Source organism: Myiozetetes cayanensis, unplaced genomic scaffold (assembly GCF_022539395.1).
Source record: "Myiozetetes cayanensis isolate MyiCay16 unplaced genomic scaffold, myiCay2020 scf5-8, whole genome shotgun sequence".
NCBI classification, from domain to species: domain Eukaryota; kingdom Metazoa; phylum Chordata; class Aves; order Passeriformes; family Tyrannidae; genus Myiozetetes; species Myiozetetes cayanensis.
The window spans coordinates 20,516,188-20,533,646 of record NW_026087742.1 but is presented as its reverse complement, the minus strand read 5'-3'; the positions used below and the strand labels follow the sequence as shown (position 1 = coordinate 20,533,646).

At 45.6% G+C, this 17,459-nt stretch overlaps 1 protein-coding gene and 1 non-coding gene across 2 annotated transcripts; one reads left to right on the top strand and one right to left on the bottom strand.

Annotated features, from left to right (window-relative positions):
- Positions 1-1,916: 1,916 nt before the first annotated feature.
- On the top strand, positions 1,917-1,990 carry TRNAI-AAU (transfer RNA isoleucine (anticodon AAU)). The gene has a single exon. It is a non-coding gene; the product is annotated as a tRNA-Ile (tRNA).
- Positions 1,991-2,721: 731 nt separating this feature from the next.
- On the bottom strand, positions 2,722-11,815 carry CPOX (coproporphyrinogen oxidase). Its single transcript, XM_050333556.1, is given in 9 exon segments — positions 2,722-3,244; positions 5,082-5,186; positions 6,948-7,166; positions 9,289-9,430; positions 10,387-10,497; positions 11,185-11,328; positions 11,414-11,738; positions 11,740-11,767; positions 11,769-11,815. Coding segments are annotated over 9 exon segments (1,209 nt in total). The 3' UTR covers positions 2,722-3,156.
- Between the last annotated feature and the right edge of the window lie 5,644 nt (positions 11,816-17,459).

The window sequence follows — 17,459 nt, the reverse complement described above, 5'->3', positions numbered from 1 at the left end:
AAAACTCAGCAAAAAGCAAAGGTTTTAGATTACATCTGTTATTTCATCTGTCTGTGGCATGCAAGATTACTGGAAAGCACTGTTTTATTGCAGTTTCATCATATCTTGTGGCTTCTGGCATACAAATTTGCAAATGCTCTTTCTTTACTGAGCAATCTGCTTTGGAGAAGGTCTTATCCCAGTGGTTCTGAAATTAGTTTACAGTGAGGTGAGGTCTACTCACAAGAGCAGAAACATAAAGTAGACTTTACAGCTTCTCTCTTCTCTGACTAATGTTTTTATGACAGTCCTTGATCTCAAAATTCTAGCAAAATCTGTTAGAAGTGTGTTTTTGAGCAAGCATGAGAGAGAGTTTAAAATCCATATTCTGCTTACAACAGGCACTCTTTATCTGGCCTCTGGAGTGGTTGTATTGCTTCAGTACTTTTGATCAGCTTCCTGAGGACTGTGGTCTCTTTGATGGAGGAAAACCTACAGTTTTGGAGTCCCACAGGTTTAGTGACCCAGCAGTGCTGCTGAGGGGCCACAAAAGGAGAACACTGTTGGATTTGGAGCACGTCAGGGTTGCTTTTTTAGGTATATGACTTTTGACAGATTCTTCTAGGTCTTTAGCTAATCAAATATTTATTTTATGTGGATTGCCTACAATTTAAAGCCGCTACATGTCACTGGTAAATAATGCTTTTTCAATTTAGAAACCGTTATTGTGTGGGTTTCTGTTTCTTTCTTGTTCGTGCACATCTGGGATTTTCTGCTCTTTTTCCAATCAGATGTCTCCTATTTCTTCCTAACTAACTGCGTATTTTCTTACACTGTATCTGTGACTGTCTCCTCATGCTACATATTTGTTGCTGTAGGGGCAGCTTTGGGATCTTTTCTGTGGAGAGTGTGGGAATGTCTTTGTTAAATGTTGCCTGGTTTTGAGGCAGTTCAGGATACATTTATATGTGCTTTCTCTATGCAGATATTTGCCTTCTTTTTGACTTCCTACTGCTTTTTATTAATGTATTTTATGATAGGTGGTGTTAGTGGCAAATGAAACAGCAAAGAAGAGGATACTTGAGGAGTTCAGCTCAGCACTCATACTGACAGTTTGTGAAGGAAAGGGCTTGGAATTTGGTGATGTCCTCTTCCTCTGCAACTTTTTCACTGACTCATAGGTATTTGATTCCTACGTATTTTCTACATTTTTTTATTTAATGTCTCGATTTTACAAGTTGTCCAGTTGACTTATCACCTGGGGAAGGGTTCACTTTCCTCTGAGGACGGGTGGATTCACCACAGTGGAAAACAGGGCTCCCCAAAGGTTTGGGAAGTGCGCCTGTCCTTCCTTGGTGCAGCATATTCCTTGTGATTGGTTATTGCAATTTTAGGGAAGGCCTTGGAGCGCCGGGGGCGGGCGGGAGTCCCGCAATGTTGGCGGTCTCGGCGGTGGCTCTTGAGGTGCGTTGGGAGGGCCGAGGTCACCATCGCGCTCCTCGTTAGTATAGTGGTGAGTATCCCCGCCTGTCACGCGGGAGACCGGGGTTCGATTCCCCGACGGGGAGGTGGTGTTATCTTTTATCCCCGGCACCGCTCCTGCTGCTCCGGACCCCGTCCCGCGGCGTGCGAGGCAGGGAAGGAGGGAGGCGGTTCTTTGCGATGGGGCTTCCCCCGGCGCCGGGAGGTTCGTGTCCGTCCGGGGGATGCGGCCGCGGAGTGGAGGAGGGAGGGGGTAGTGAAAAACGAAAGGTCTTGAAGTCCCCATTTTTTAGCAAGTCTCGTCGCCCCGATTAATGCCCGTGCTGCTCTGGAATGACCCGCCGACGCGGAGTTTAACGAGAGCGATCGCAGTCGTGCCGCGAATCCGGTCCCGACAGCGTTCCACCCGCGGCGGGTCCCTCAGGTGCGCGCAGTCAGGACCCATGGCATACAGGGGCCGGTTAGCTCAGTTGGTTAGAGCGTGGTGCTAATAACGCCAAGGTCGCGGGTTCGATCCCCGTACGGGCCATTTCGTTTTCTCCCTTGAACGTGAGATGGCCGATTTAGCAGAGTATTTTTATTTTATTTTAGTGGCGGATGGTAACACGGAAGTGAACGCGGTGGCCCCCAACGGGAAGCTTGACGTGGGCGGTCAGGCGGGAACAGCGACCGTGAGCCGACGCGGGACCTGTCCCCACGCCGCCCGGGCGCAGGGACAGCCGTCACTCGCAGCCCAGGAACCTGTGACAGGCGAGGTCACACGGCATGGTGGCGGAAGGCGAATCCCTGCCATCCCACTCCTCGTTAGTATAGTGGTTAGTATCCCCGCCTGTCACGCGGGAGACCGGGGTTCGATTCCCCGACGGGGAGGTGGAATTGCCCTTTTCTACTTCCGGGAAATGGGACTCGGCTTCTGTTTGCTTTTCTCGACGAGGTTTGTGCCGAGTCGAAAGAACAATCAGTCCGGGGCTGGGAAGGGCATGGAGTGCTACTTAGAGACCCTCGGGACAACATGCAACAGCTTCCTGATCCATCTCCGAACTGGTAAAGGAGCTGGCCCGAGGTCACAGCTGACAGGCTCAATGCTAAAAGATTTTCTCCTCTAAGGGACAGCCAGCCTTCCCCTCTCCTCAGGGTAACACTGGTGCCCCAACCTGGATTCTCCCATGTACTGATGAGCCAAGTCGTGCTACTGCAGCATCAAAATACATGTGATTAAGTACCACCTTTTCCACAACTTCCCGAAAGCACAGTTTATCGTTTAAAATCATATCAAATATTCCCTTTATTCTTTACAAAAATGCATTTAAGCATCCAAACATCTTCTAAGGGCTATTTAGGCACAGATAATACTTTCAGTTCACTGGGAGAACACTTCGCAGTAATTTGCCATTTAGCAATCAATCACATGAGTTGAGGAAGTCCTAAAACATGCACAGTAGCCCTGTGAGGCCATCACCAGTCCTTCACAAGGCAGCAGCAACAGGGGGTGACAACATTAGCCCAACAATCGAAAAGAGTGAGTTCACGTATTTGCAAGTTATAACAAGTCTACAGCACAATTAAGGCACCAGGCAAGATATAAATAGACACAATGAAACACCATGCAACAGCAGTTTGAAGGAGCTGGTTTGCAGGCGTTCCTGTTCTCTCAAGTGGCTCAGGGTAAGCAATCCATCTTGTTCATGATCCATGTCAGTGCACCCAGTCTTTGGGATTTCGCAGAACCTCCAGGATTTCTGCTTCTTTGGAGCTCTCTGGAGGGGTGTGCATGTACTCCCACCTGCAGAGAGAGGGGAAACTCACTCAGACTGCCCAGCTGGCTGCCACCTCTCCCGCACCAGGCGGTGTTTGTACTGGAGTTGTCTTTTCTCAGCACACAAAGCTAAATACACAGTTGATACTCAGCTCAGGAGACAGATATGTAAGTTCAGTAAAAACAAATAATAACAACACTGGGGTACACAAGAAAAACATTAGCTTCATCTTTTTACCAACTTCTGAAAAAGCCAGAAGAACAAGGAAAAAGGGAAGACAATGCCCCCTTGCCCTAAAATGCATGCAGGTTGCTTTGCAGCAATCTTCTATCAGTCTCTTGTGACACACTAACATCACAAGGAAGATGAGCAGAAAAGGAACCCATAGAATTTTGACAGTGAGAACACAAGACCTAGGCTTTCCAGAATATGGACTGGAAGCTCTACAAGTCCTTGTTGAATCTTGGTTTTAAAAACAAAGGTGATGAAAGATGACTTTTTTATTGAAAAGGCAATTAAAAGAGGTGTGACAGAGAAAGCATCAGCAGTCAGAGATGGGTACACCCTCTTTCCATTTTTTTCCCCAGGAAGGAACCATTCATGCTGTGAAGCAAGCTATTTACACCGATGAAAACAAGGAAAACCAGATCATCCCAGAAATGAAATCAGAAGACAGGAGTGTGCTACACCACCAGGTCAGGGACTCGTATTGTGTTGGCAGTGGAATGAAAATATATGGTGAGAACAGGACTGCCTTCATGGTTAAGGGGCAGCAGGCAAAGGTCAGTTTTCCTAGCAGAAGGAGGTCACTAGTGAACTCTATGGAATTCATGACAGGGTATGTGCTACTCAGTGTTACCTAAAAGCAACATGAAAATGGGGGTAAACAGGAAGTGACTGAATTTGCTGATATTGCAAGAGTAAGCAAGATGGGTTAAAACAAAAAAAAAGCAGTTGAAAACAGTTAGTATTGAGCTAAGCAACCGAACAGTAAAATGGCAGGTGAAATTCACTGCTGGTTGGTGTGAAGTGATGGACACAGAAAAAGCTGCAAACAGATTGAGTTACATTTGAGTTCAATTTTATTGCCCAGAAAAGACTGTGGCATTGTAACAGTTCTATGAAAAAGCCAGCTTAATGCAGAGCAGCAGACAAAACTAGCAAACAGAATATTAGGATTATGAAAGGAATAATGAATTAAAACTTCATTATGCCACTGTATGATCTTGGATACACATATGTATCTTACGGCGTTGGTTCCTTATCCCTAGTTCAGAAAGGGCACAGAAAACTTAAGCCTAGAGAAAGTGGCCAATGTGATCAAAAGGATGGAACAGTGACTGTACAAAGACTAAAAATACCAGGAATTGTAGGCCTGGAAAACTGGCAATGAGAAAATAGAAATCTGTAAACTAAGAACAGTTATGGAGAAACACAACAGCAAGAAAATTGTGTTACTTAGGGAAAAATCAAACAAAATCATCAGATGCAAGTAGAGGCACTTCTTCATACAACGCACAATTAAACAGTGAAGCTCATCACACATTTGCCAGAAGATCACATGATTTCAAAGAGCTACTAAACAAAAACCCATGGAGCAAGGAGAGAAAAATCTATCAAAAGGTACCAAGCAGAAAAACATCCCTTTTTTTGTCAGAAAGTATCTCAGCCAGACACTACTGGCAACTAGGTAAGTGTAGGAGACCAGAGAAGCATCTCCATGTATTTGGGCAGTTCTTGTATCAGGCATGAACTAGGCACTGTAAAGTGATGGGACACCACGACAGACCTTTGATTCAACCCAATGAACTATTTTAATAAAAACAGTAACCTACCTGCAATCCCACATAGCTACACCCTTACCTTGCAGTCAGTGGCAGAGACATAAGAATGCTTTCAATTCTTGATCCTGGTGTCAGGAGGCCAAACTTTGTACCTCTGTCATAAACCAAGTTGAACTCTACATACCTGTGGGGAGTGAAGAGATGCAAAGAAAAAACAAGTTTATTAGCAGAAGTTGGTTGTGCCTTCTTCAACTAGCAGACATCAAACAAAACCGGCCTATCTTTCTGCTGTGTCGGGTGTCAGAATGAACCCTGGTTTGGAGTGAACTGTTCTTTAGCATCCTCTGCAGGAACGCAATTATTACCTGGCCACTCCACAAAGCACAGGGAGTAGTGACCTTGGCAAACAGACTGGAGCAGACAAACTGTTCAAAGGAGAGCATTCTGCAGGCTGCTGTTTTGTGCAATGCTTCTCCCAGGCCTCAACCCTGCTGCCAAGCTCGACACCGTGCTTACCTCGGTTATTCTCTTTTGTGTGGTGGCATCAAACATAAAAAGGGGCCTTAAAGGAATTGAAAATAACCAGAGGAAGAATTCTACTGTGCAGTCCTCCATGCTGAAGGACACATAAGCAGTAAGGCCTGAATAGTATTTTTTTTTCTTGGGGAGATCTGGAAAGCAGCAGAAGTCAAACAGCTTCAGAGTGCTGTGTGGGAGCTGTAATACCACAATATACCACTTTCTGCCCACAGCATAGGAACAGAGCAGTGACAATTCATCAGGGGTTATCCTAATAGCTAGTACAGACATATTAGTATTTAACAGAGATACAGGAAGGGAAGAGTTCTTACCTATCTGCAAAAATGGAAAGCTTTACCAACCCAAACAACCTGCAAGCAGACCCAGGGAAATAGGCAGGCCTCAAGAGCTGGTTCTGGCTGCAGCTTAAAGAAGCTGTTCCCCCTTATAAACTTAGCAGGTTTGCTAAATCCCATCCACAGACTGAATCCTGGAAGCCCCACATTCCCAGGAACAGTCCCACCAAATTAAGGACTCTTGCTTATCTGACTAGTGGCTGCAGGCCAGTGTTCTCAACTTAAATGCTCATACTCTTTCCATGCCAGTCTCACAGATTTCTCTGCAGAAGCAGAAACTGAAGAACCTACTTCTGCACAAAGCATGTGTGTTCTCATTTCTCCATGTGCTTACACAATCACAGGACACAGAGAATGGAGTAAAACTGTATTGACCTGTGTACTTAAGCTTTTGCAACATTAACAGTTGGTCAAATTAGAAGCATCCTCCAAAGTCTTTTAAGTTACAGCAACTTTGGATCATGCCAGAATAAAAAAAAAAAAAAACCCTCTCTGTATCTTTACTCCTTTACAGGAATCCTCATTTCAATGCCAAGATCAGATGGAACAAATATGTATGTAAGAAGCTGAAGGTACCTGAGTACAGTTACTTCTTGACTTTGTGAGATTTTGTTTCATTACTGAATAGGAAGCACAATTCCCTCACCCTCAGGCTCCTTATGTGACAAGGGTAGTCCTGTATCTCATATGATTGGGCTGCAGGAGAGGGCAGGATTGAAGACACCAAGCACACCCATACCCCTTTGCCTGTTGCACAGCAGCAGCTTCTCTTGGTTTTTGAAAGAGCTGGAGAGAAACTGTGGCATTTTTTTTGTGTTGCTTGTATTCTAACGTGGGAAGGTGGGAAATACAGATAAGGGCATGCTACTACCTTCTTTGCGCCCCTTTTGGCAACCTAGCAATGGATTTCAAGATTAGTTCTGTGCACAAAAATACTGAAATTCCCTGGTGAGCTTTTTTAGCTCACACTACAACAGGACATAAACCTGTAACCATAAAGAACTAGCTCAATTTTTTTCTTGCCAGCATAATCCACCTCCTGTGTATTCTTTAGCTCCTTCAATACTCACCGTCCTCTCCGAAGCTGCTGCCATAGCTTTTCCTCTGGCGTAAAGGAGTCATGGCAGTGCTTTTTCACAATGGGAATGTAACAAGGCACAACAGCTTTGGCACAACTCTTCACAAACTGGAACACTTCCTCCTTGGAGGGAGAGTCCACGTCGTCAAAGAATATGCCTCCAATCCCTCTTCGCTCGCCACGGTGCTTGATATAGAAGTAGTCATCACACCTAGAAGAAGTAGCAGATAGTTATTAATATGGTCCACAGTATGCAAAGCAATGAACAGAACTCTAAACAGCTACGTGGCACAGGGCTAGCACTGACCAGAAGTCAGTTCCTGCAGTGCCGAGTGCCTCGCTGTTTCACTGACTACCGAGAGCCAGGATGGTGCAGCACCCTCTGGAAAGCACTCCTGTGTCACTTACAGTAAAGATCTGATTAAACAGTCTCTGCAAAGCTACATGTCACCACACAGTCACGGACAGTAGCATTCACAACACCATGGCAGCTGCATTCACGTGGAGTGATCCAATCCATATCCTCTACTTACTCAGAACAGGGTCACCTGATCTCAAAACTTCACCCTAGGAGCTCTTGCTAGATTTCGTTCCCAGCATTATATGCAGATCCCAAATTATTTGTACAGCTTGCAGTTTAATTCAGACTTGGAAAAGCATTTCTTTATTTTTTTTGGCACTCTAGTAAAATAAATAATTGATTTTCTTCATCAAAACGAAAGGAATCTAAAAACCTGAGACCAGATAAGAAAGCAACTGTCATGGCAGCCTTCCTTGGAAAAAGGCTTTTTAATAGTTAATACTTGTAAGATTGAGTCATCATAGCAGTGGCTTTTCATGGCTTCTGTTCAAGTTTAGAAATGCATAAAGGTAGTTTATTCTACAATAGGAAGGCAATTAATCTCTTCTGTAATTACAGGGAGTATGTAGCTGTGCAATTACTATACATAACTGGTTCACTGTATCCACACCCTATCTTACTTATAGTTGCTTTATTGGACAGCCATGCCCTGCAAGTCTTCACAGGGAAAAGAAATGGAAGGAAAATAGGAAGCAGAAACCATCAACATTAAGAACACCTTGCCTTCTTTTAGAACTAGTTTTCTAATACATGTGTCCATCCTCAATCGTTCTCAAGCAATATAAATGGCATGGCCAAAGCAGGAGAGACATGGAGATGTAACTGGTAACCTAAGTTATTTTTTTATTCACTGGGATGATCACCTTTTTTATTTTATGGCAGCAGGAAAAGTTAAGAAAAAAGGCTGAGTGAGAAAGGCAGAAAGAGAGCAAGGCTGATAAAAAGTCTTAAACCTAGATCAAGAAGACAATGTGGTAAATCTAACAATAGCTTTTATCTTTGAGAAAGGTGGGAAAAGGTCTCCGACTCCCTGCAGCTGGCATTGCTAGCCTACTTCGGCTGCAAACGCCCAGACCATTAAGGCACATACTCTTAAACTACCATGCAAAAATTTGTCAGACAAGAAGGCTGTAATCTCAAGGCTCTAAGATGTATCTCTCTGCTAACTGGTTGCCACCCAACCTATAACACCCACTTTATCTCCCGTCCTCAGAGAAGACCTACTGCCTTACAAAAGAGTATCCCCTCCTTCCTGGATACCTCAGCCTGTGGCAGATAGGATTATCAGACAGAGCAGCAACCCTCTGCTTACTGAAGGATCAGATCACGTGTATCTCTCAGCTCAAGAAGAACATTCACAGTTTGCATCTTAGAGAACATGCTGTTGAATTCACAGTGAATGTGTCACCAGGGAAAAACTACAGTTTCATCAAAATTACGAAGCTTCTACACTAAGGACAACCTCCTTACCTGGAAAAAAAAGAAAAGCAAAACAGGCCATGATGGTCAGAGGGAAGATAGAAAAGTCGGAGTGGGATTTTCAGTACCACAGCGCGGGCCCAAGAGCTCACACTGAATCATGCACATTTACCGTGATCTCACTGTAAGCAGGATTTGTCCAACTCCATGGGGAAAAACTCTTGTCCTAGTTTAACACCAGAGGTTAAAAGGAGTTTTTAAATTGCCTAGTAAAGTTGGTGGCTTACAAAACCTTGTAGAGTCAGCCTGGGTTTTATTGGGGCTGTAGACTTATGATCCCAGTTGTCAGTCTCCAAATTTGAAAAACTCAAGCTTCTGTAAATAAGAGATTTCTTTAGACTACATTTTGTCACAGTACACTTCTGCCAATTTTCCTTAGGGTTTGCTGGTAACTTTTAAAAGGCAGAAGAACCTACAGTTCTTAGAGTACACTTATCTGGCAACATCTAGTGCTGCTTTTTACTCCCCCCCAAGCGCATCTCTCCCCACATACCATTTCTTGTATTTGGGATACAGCTTCAGATCGTGCTTGTCACAGGCTTCTTTCAGAGTCTTGTGAAAATGAACAGCATCCTCTTCATTCAGATAAGTTGGAGTGAGGTCAGTCCCACCACCAAACCACCACTGCTTAGTTCCTACAAGAGAAGAAAGCAGCAACATTTTTCTTTTACCCTTCTAAACAGCAAGGTTCACAAAGCATTAACAACTACTTTTAAAATACAAAACAAAATCATTATTCAGTGGTGTCCCTAAACCTCAATAGTGAAAAAATTGAGTTCAAGGTGGTGAACTTCTCTTTCCAGTGACTTCAGGAAAACACGAAAGAAATTTCAAAGCTGTTAAAACAACTCACTCAGTAATTTGGACCACTGATCCTGACTACAGGATATCAGTTTCACAAGATGGGCTGGTAACTCCTATTCAAGAATACAGAAACATTTTACTGCGTGCCAAAGAAAGCGAACGTCATTAATACATCCAGAGAAGTAATTGGCTAGTAATGATCCATTATGCTGTGGCAAAACAATTGAAAGAAAACTCTCTTTGAGCTTCTGACAGTACATACACTGTCACAATACAGATGGCCCCTCAGTGTTTGACCACCTAGACAGGGGTCACATTTCTGACAGTGCCAAGTTGCAGAAAGCTGGGAAATAAGGCACAATGCAGTTAATGAGCAGTGTTTCTGACACTACATCCTTCCAGCTGCTGAGACAAAGGCACATCATGACCAGAACGTTTATCAGCCCTTCACAGACATTTCTTCTTCTAAATTCGAGGATTGCTGCTCTGAATGTGTTTTACATTTATTTACAACCTCCTACATTTTTACCTTAGATCTGAAACCTCTCTCTATATATTCTACAAAAAGCGAACCCCTTTCACTCTACCAGGTACACTCATCACAGTCATTTTACAAATGCACAAAGGCATCTAGAGATCAGGAGATCCAATGCTGAAAAACAGATTCTTGGCACAGCTGGGAACAAACCTGGACTGGTTCTTAACCTCTTCCCCTAGCCATGCATTCACGCTTCCTTCACGTGGAGTCATACATTTCATACATGCTTCATTGGATTAAAATTCTTACCATCTGCTTCTTCGATTTCAAAGTATCTGTAGTTGAAGTGCATGGTTGGAACATGAGGGTTCTTTGGATGGATAACGGAGCTCACACCCATGGCGCAAAAAGGCAGCTTCCCTAGATAAAGAAATGCACCAAGAAAGCCCTTTAGTTTTTCAAGAAACTTCATGTATTATCATTTAAGGAACATCACTATTTTTCCTTAGGTTTCATGACAGGAAAATTTCTCATGTTGGATCACCATAATTATTAGTAAACGTGCAATTCACTTCTCATTCAACGCTCTTCTGCGCACCTAACTAAACACTTTTTTTGGTATTTGTCCTAAAATGCAGCAACATGTTAGAGAACCCATTAGATGAAGACCATTTAAAACATAAGGCACTGCTAAGGCTTTCCACCACCCCCAGTCCTCACAATTGCCCTTTGCTACACAAATCTGGGTTGAGTCCTCTTTACCCTTCAGGTGGTGTTGGTTCTCTCCCTCCACCTCTTTGGTACATAACTCCTGCACTGTTTCACTGTTTAGCTACAGTGTCGTTATTAAGAAACCAACCGTGCCTGCAATACATTCCGTAAAGCAGCAAGACGGAGGGAGAAGCACTCTGATACATGGCTTTTTAGGGATACGAGAGTCCACCTGTCGGGCTTGCTGGTTAGAAATCACCTTGATACAAATGAAACGCTTCGAGCTTTGATCAGTGTTCTGATCTCAGGTTCTGCTCAAAGGCCAGAGTCCCGCACGGGAATACTCGGGTGAACGTGTCCCGGTTCCCTACCCCACCTCCCGGCCCGACACCTTACCGTCCTTGGCCTTCAGAGACTTCCCCCTGCTCCGCATCTGCCGCGCTGCCTCCTCGGACAGGAGCCCGGACACGACGGACACATTCACACCCGCCTTCTCGAAGACCTCGCCGTCCTGCAGCACGCAGCTGATGCCGCCTCCGCCTGCCAAGGCCAGGGGCAGGGTCACCGCGGGGTGACCGAGCCCGGGGTGCCGGTGCCCGCGGGGTCCCCCGCGCCTCCCCCGTACCTTCCTTCCTCTCCCAGGTGTCGACGGAGAAGGAGGCGCCGGGGTCCAGCGCGGCCAGGGCGCGGCACACCTCCGCCTGCGTTTCCATGATGAGCAGCTCCATGCGGCTCCGCAGCTCCCGCCGCCGCCGCCGCAGCTCCCGCAGCCCGCTCACCGGCGGCGCCATGAACCGCTGCCGCAGCTCCTTGTCCTCCTCGTCCTCCCGGGACGCCGCCAGCGCGGTGTGCCGCCGCCACAGCCCCAGCGCCAGCCCGAGCCCGCCCAGCGCCCCCGCGGCCGCCAGCGCGGCCCGCCGCCCTCCCCGGCCCGCCGGCCCCGGCGGCGCGGGAGCTCAGCGCCCGGGCGAGGGCGAGGGGACGGGCCGCGAACAGCCCCGCGGAACAGCCGCGCTGCCGCCGCCATGACCGGCACCGGCACCGCACGGACAGCGGGGCGGGAAGGGGGCCGGGCCGGGGCGGGGCGGGGAGAGGCTGCGAGCCCTGTCTGTGTACGGAATCAACTACGTGGGAAAAGACCTCTGAGATCATGGAGCGCAACCTGTGAGCTAACATCACCGTGTCAGCTAGACCATGGCGCTAAGTGCCACATCCCGTCTTACCTTAAACACCTCTAGGGACGGTGAGTCCACCACCTCCCTGGACAGGCCATTCCAAAGCCCAATGCCCTTTCTGTGAAGAAAGTCTTTCTAATATCCAACCTAAACCTCCCCTGGCACAGCTTAAGACTATGTCCTCTTGTTCTGTCACTCACTGCCTGGAGAAGAGGCCGACCCCCATCTGGCTACAACCATCAGTTGTAAACTCTAGGGAGTTGTAGAGAGTGGTAAGGATCCCCCTAAGCCTCTATCAGCCTAAACAGTTCCAGCTCCCTCAACTGCTCCTCATAAAATTTTTGTTCCAGCCCCTTCACCAGCTTTGTTGCCCCTCTCTCGACACGCTCCAGCACCTCCATGTCTTTCCTGAATTGAGGGGCCCGGAAATGGACACAGTATTCAAGGTGCAGCCTCACCAATGCCCAGTAGAGAAGAAGAATCACTTCCCTAGTCCTGCTGGCCACACTATTTCGGACACAGGCCAGGATGCCACTGCCCTTTTTGGCCACCTGTGCACAGTGCTGGCTCATACGTGTCTGTACAGGGGAACCTGCCCTCGCTGGGTGCCATGGGGCAGCACAAGGGCCCCATAACCATCCCGGCCTGGTGCCCCCAGGGCTCGGCTGCCCGCCCCGTGTGGGTGCTGCGGCAAGGAGAGGTAACTCTAGAGGGAGTGCTGGGGTACAGCAGCCCTCCCAGCGTGGCGTTGAGAGAGCGGGTTCTGCTGTTCTTGTGCCTCTAAAACATTTCTGCGTACTGCTTTCAAATAACTCGGTATCATCGCTGCAGCTGCTTGGGGCTACATAGTCACTGTGTGAGTAAAGGCTGGTACAGGGCCAGGCATGGCTGGAATAGGGGTAAAGATATATTTTATTGAGGTGTCCTGTGAACCATGTGGAATTGCTCTCCTGTGTATGGCATTGCTGGTTTTGTACTCACAGTAATGAGTTTTTAGAACCTGACTACTTTGTGGGACCACCAGTTTAGTGCAATGGGAATATTCCCCATGGATCTTAGAGGGTGCATGCTTATACCTTCTTTGTTATCTCTGAAGTTGAAGCACATTTTCTTTCCTAATAAAATAGAGGAACTAGAGATATGTGTGCGGTCACAGGGCTTTGATCTCACTGCGATTACAGAGATGTGGTGGGATAGCTTGCATGACTGTCATGAAGGGCTACACACTGTTTAGGGGAGGCAGACCAGGCAGGCACTGTGGTGGAGTTGCCCTCTATGTAACGCAACACTTGGAATATATTGAGCTCTATCTTAGGGTGGACAACAAACAAGACTTTTGGGTTAGGGTAAAGGGGCAGACCAGTAAGGGTGACATTGTTGTGGGTGTTTGCTACAGGCCTTCTGGTCAGGAGGAGGAAGTGGATGAGGCACCTTCTACAGGCAGCTTGAAGCAACCTCACAGTCACAGGTGCTGGTTCTGGTGGGGGACTTTAACTACACTGACATCTGCTTGAGAAGCAACAGGTGACAAAAATTATTAAGGGACTGGAGCATTTCTCTTAGAAGGAAAGGCTGATGGGTCTGGGTCTGTTCAGTGTCAAGAAGAGACGGCTGAGAGAGGACCTCATTAATGTGTATAAATATCTAAAGAAATGATTCCAAGAGGATGGAGCCAGACTCTTCTTGGTGGTGCCAAGCAATAGGACAAAAGGCAACTGGCAGAAACTGATGCACAGGAAGTTCCTTGAACATGAGGAAGAGCTTCTTTACTGTGTGGGTGCCTGCACACTAGACCAGGTTGCCCAGAGAGGCTGTGGAGTCTCCCTCACTGGAGATATCCAAGAACAGTCTGGAAGCAATCCTCTGCAATGTGCTTGCTCTAGGATGACCCTGCTTGAGTAGCGAGGTTGGATCAGATGACCCACAGTGGTCCTTTCCAACCTGACCCATTCTGTAATTCTGTGAAAATAAGAATTCAGAATAATAAAGAAAAGGGCTATGTAGAGCCAGATGTTGAAAGGTATTGCATAAAAAGGCCCAGCTCTGCAAGGTTTGTGCTCTGGTATGGGACTATTCCTTGGAGACAGTGAGCTTCTGGTATTTCAGGACTGATCTGCACTTGTAGTACTCAAGAGTAGGTCAGTTTCAAAGGTGGCTCTGTAGAGATTGATCCCTGTTATGTATCAGGGCTTTGTTATCTGCCTCTTTTCATTGTAGGGTAATTGGGGTGGGGGAGGGAGTGTCTGTCTGAATAAAGCGATAATGTTTGCTCAAGGCTCAGTCTGTTTTCTCATTTCTGATCTGATTCTGCTCCTTGGCAGCAGAGGATGCTGTGAAGCTGCTGAAGCGCTGCAAGGAAGAATGGAAGATCTCTGAGCTGTGCTCTCTTCTGCCAACAGCTGGAGGACAGGATCCCTGATGAGCCAGGAAACCTGACCCACTGCAGGTAAGAGTGAAGGAAGGAATGTGTTGTTATTTGCAGAAGAGATCTGTGGCTGAGAGAGAAGGGCACTACCATCTTAGGAGCTCTGGCTGCTCTAAGCAGCTCTTTCAGCCATTCTTTATCCAGGGCTGGTTGTGATAGCTCAGTTTCTTCTTGAATTGCATCTACTGGATTTATTGAAACATTGTCATGATAGTGTGCATTGTGCACTTCCTCTGCTACTTACTGTAGTAAAGCTCTGCTCTTTGACTGGGATTCTTAAATGCTGTTAGAATGAAAAAAAAAAAATCTGAGGCCAAGGCATGTAAAACACATTCATGCTGATTTAGTGTGTTGGTAGTTTTTTTCTGTATTAGGCTGAATGCAAGCTTTGATTGATAACATCTGGTAATACAGATGGATGGGACCTCTGGAGGTCTCTCGTCCAACCCCAGGGGTTTACAGTTCCCAAGCTGGATGAGGTTGTGCAAGGCTTTCCTTGTCCAGCTGCATTTAGGAAACCTCTTTCCTCGTTTTGTCTCAGCTCCTGCCTCAGCACTCCACCATCCTCCCTGGGAAGGGTTTTTTCTCATATGTGGTGAGAATTTCCTTTGCTGCAAACAAGTTGTCAGGCCAGCATCTTGCTCTTGCTGCTGAATCGTAGAAGCACGACTGCTTTACAGCCTGGTTAGGCTACACTCACTGGTGGGGGTGAGGAGGAGTGACAGAGTGTAAAACACTCCTACTGTTGCTGTGCTGAATCCTCTCACATGGCTCCTTGTGAGGACCTCCTCTATAACAGCACGTTAAGATTGAAACTTCAGCCAAATGCCATGTACTTTCACTTTGCAGCAGTGGAAAAGATGCAATAAGCAGACAGTGCATCAAAAATGGCACCTTGCACAGGAGATATTTTTTGTAGCCCTATTTATATGTGTATGACCAAACTGTGCTGGCAGGTGAAAAATAGCATTGTAGAGAGTAGTTCAAGCTATGTTTTTCAGTATTGTAACTCAATGTGATGCTTCACCACATTATTTCTGGTTACTTCTCTTTAAAGTGCTGAGAATAGGAGCATGTACTGATGTGTGTGAGGTGCTCAACAGTGATATGAGGAAAGAAAATGACAACTTGCATTTTGATCTGCATTTGCAGTGCATGGTGTTGGTATGAAGGGTGGGCTTTTCTGTGGAAGTAAAGGAAGAGGAAGAAGGCACTTAGAGCCAAAAACAAAAGCCTGGAATTGGTTCTTGCACTTAAGTGAACAAGAATTGAATCTGAGGAATTGTACCTTGTGCTTTTAGTGTGCTAGGTGAAATTTCAAGGTCTTGACCTCCCTTGAAATCTCTGTGTCAGTTTTTAAAGTCTGACTGAAATTTTGCATGCTGAAATGACTTTGAATATTGTATTTCTCCATTTGAATATTGTATTTCTCCATTTGAATATTGCATTTCTCCATTTTCATACCTATATGTGTAGCAAGGGTCTTGTGGTAGGTTTTGTTTCCAATGACAGTGAAGCCATTTAAATTTGCTTTGTAGCCAAGACGTCTACTGATGCAAGTGTGATTCTAGGGCAGGTTGCAGGGGTATAACGATTTCAAGAAGATTTGAAGAACTGTACTTTTATCTACAGTTTCATGTAAGGTGACCTTCTACGAAGAAAAGAGTATTGATAATTTTATTTCTTCTTTGTTGTTGTTTTTGTTGTTTTACCTATACTTTAAGAGAGCTCTGAAGCTTCTCTGCTGCTTATACTTAGGTGCTGTCTACCCTGGTTTTCTTTTTATTTTTTTTAATGAGAATTTATGCAAAAAGAGGATATTAACCAAAGAACAAGAGACACTGCATGTTCTAAGGTAACAAAGCACAATCAGGCCTGATTCAGACTGAGACAGGCACATGCTTTCACTAAGGCTGTTTGATACTTTTATTTTGAGCACTAAATTAATGCAGTTGCTTATCAGAAAATGGGAAGTAAAAGATGCGTTGAGAACAGGAAAATTTATCATCAAGTTGGCATTTCTGTTACTTCTAAAGTTAAAAGAACCAATCTCATCCAGTTTATCACACAAAGCATTTATTGTGACTTCAAAAAGATTCTGAGGGCTTGCAAAGTTAGACAAGTACTCTTGTTTAACAGAGGTCATCTCTAAGGTTTCGCATGACAGTACAAGTTGAATTAAGTTATTATCTCAGTATGATCATAGTGAGAGAGAAGTGAAAGCTTTGGTGACTGAGCAGAAACAGTAGGCGATGTGAAGGTTATATGAGGAAGAAGAAAACCTTTCCTTCTACATCTGTCATCTCAGTAATTTGTCTGGAGGCAGGTTCGTAAGAATCCCCCTTTTATTCTTTGCTTTTTTTTTAATGCAGGATTGATTCTCCTGGGTGTATGAAGGAGGGAAAGGATAGCTACACAACAAGAAGCTGCTGTGCTGGAATTCCTTCAGGCTGCCTCCTGGAAGGTGAGTTATGCCATGCCTTAGGAAAACCTTTCTTCTTCTAATGATTGATCACCTTTCCAGAGTAAATAAAAGAGAAGTGAAAAAGTCAAATGTAGCATTGCCCAGACAGTGAGTCCCCTAAAGATGTTTGCAGTAACAATCAGGCTCCAAAATACGCTGTGCACAATCTCCTCTGGAAAGGTATTAGCACTCCAGATCAGGTACTACATCTTTCCAGCGATGAGAGATTTGTCCACTGTTTCCCAATTCCTCTGTGCCCTTCCTTCAGCTCTGTCTTCAGATTTACTGTCACATAGCACTACACTATCTTCATAAAACATGAGGAATTTTCCAAGACCATATTGCAAACATATTGCATACGTGACTTCACCCAGGCTAAAAAGCCAAAGCACGACCTTCTCTTCCAGGCTTCCAAGGAAGGGGAAAGAATGAGCAGAAGTGATCTGTTGGAGAGAATTATTTTCTAGTACCGAGATCCAGGCCAAACACACTACTCCCCTGCCCTAGTGCCACAATGTTGGGTTTTTTCCTTGCAGCCACTGCAGCTGTTAATACACACTAAATGTAATGTTTACTGTTATGGAAGTTCATCCAGAAGCCAAAATAC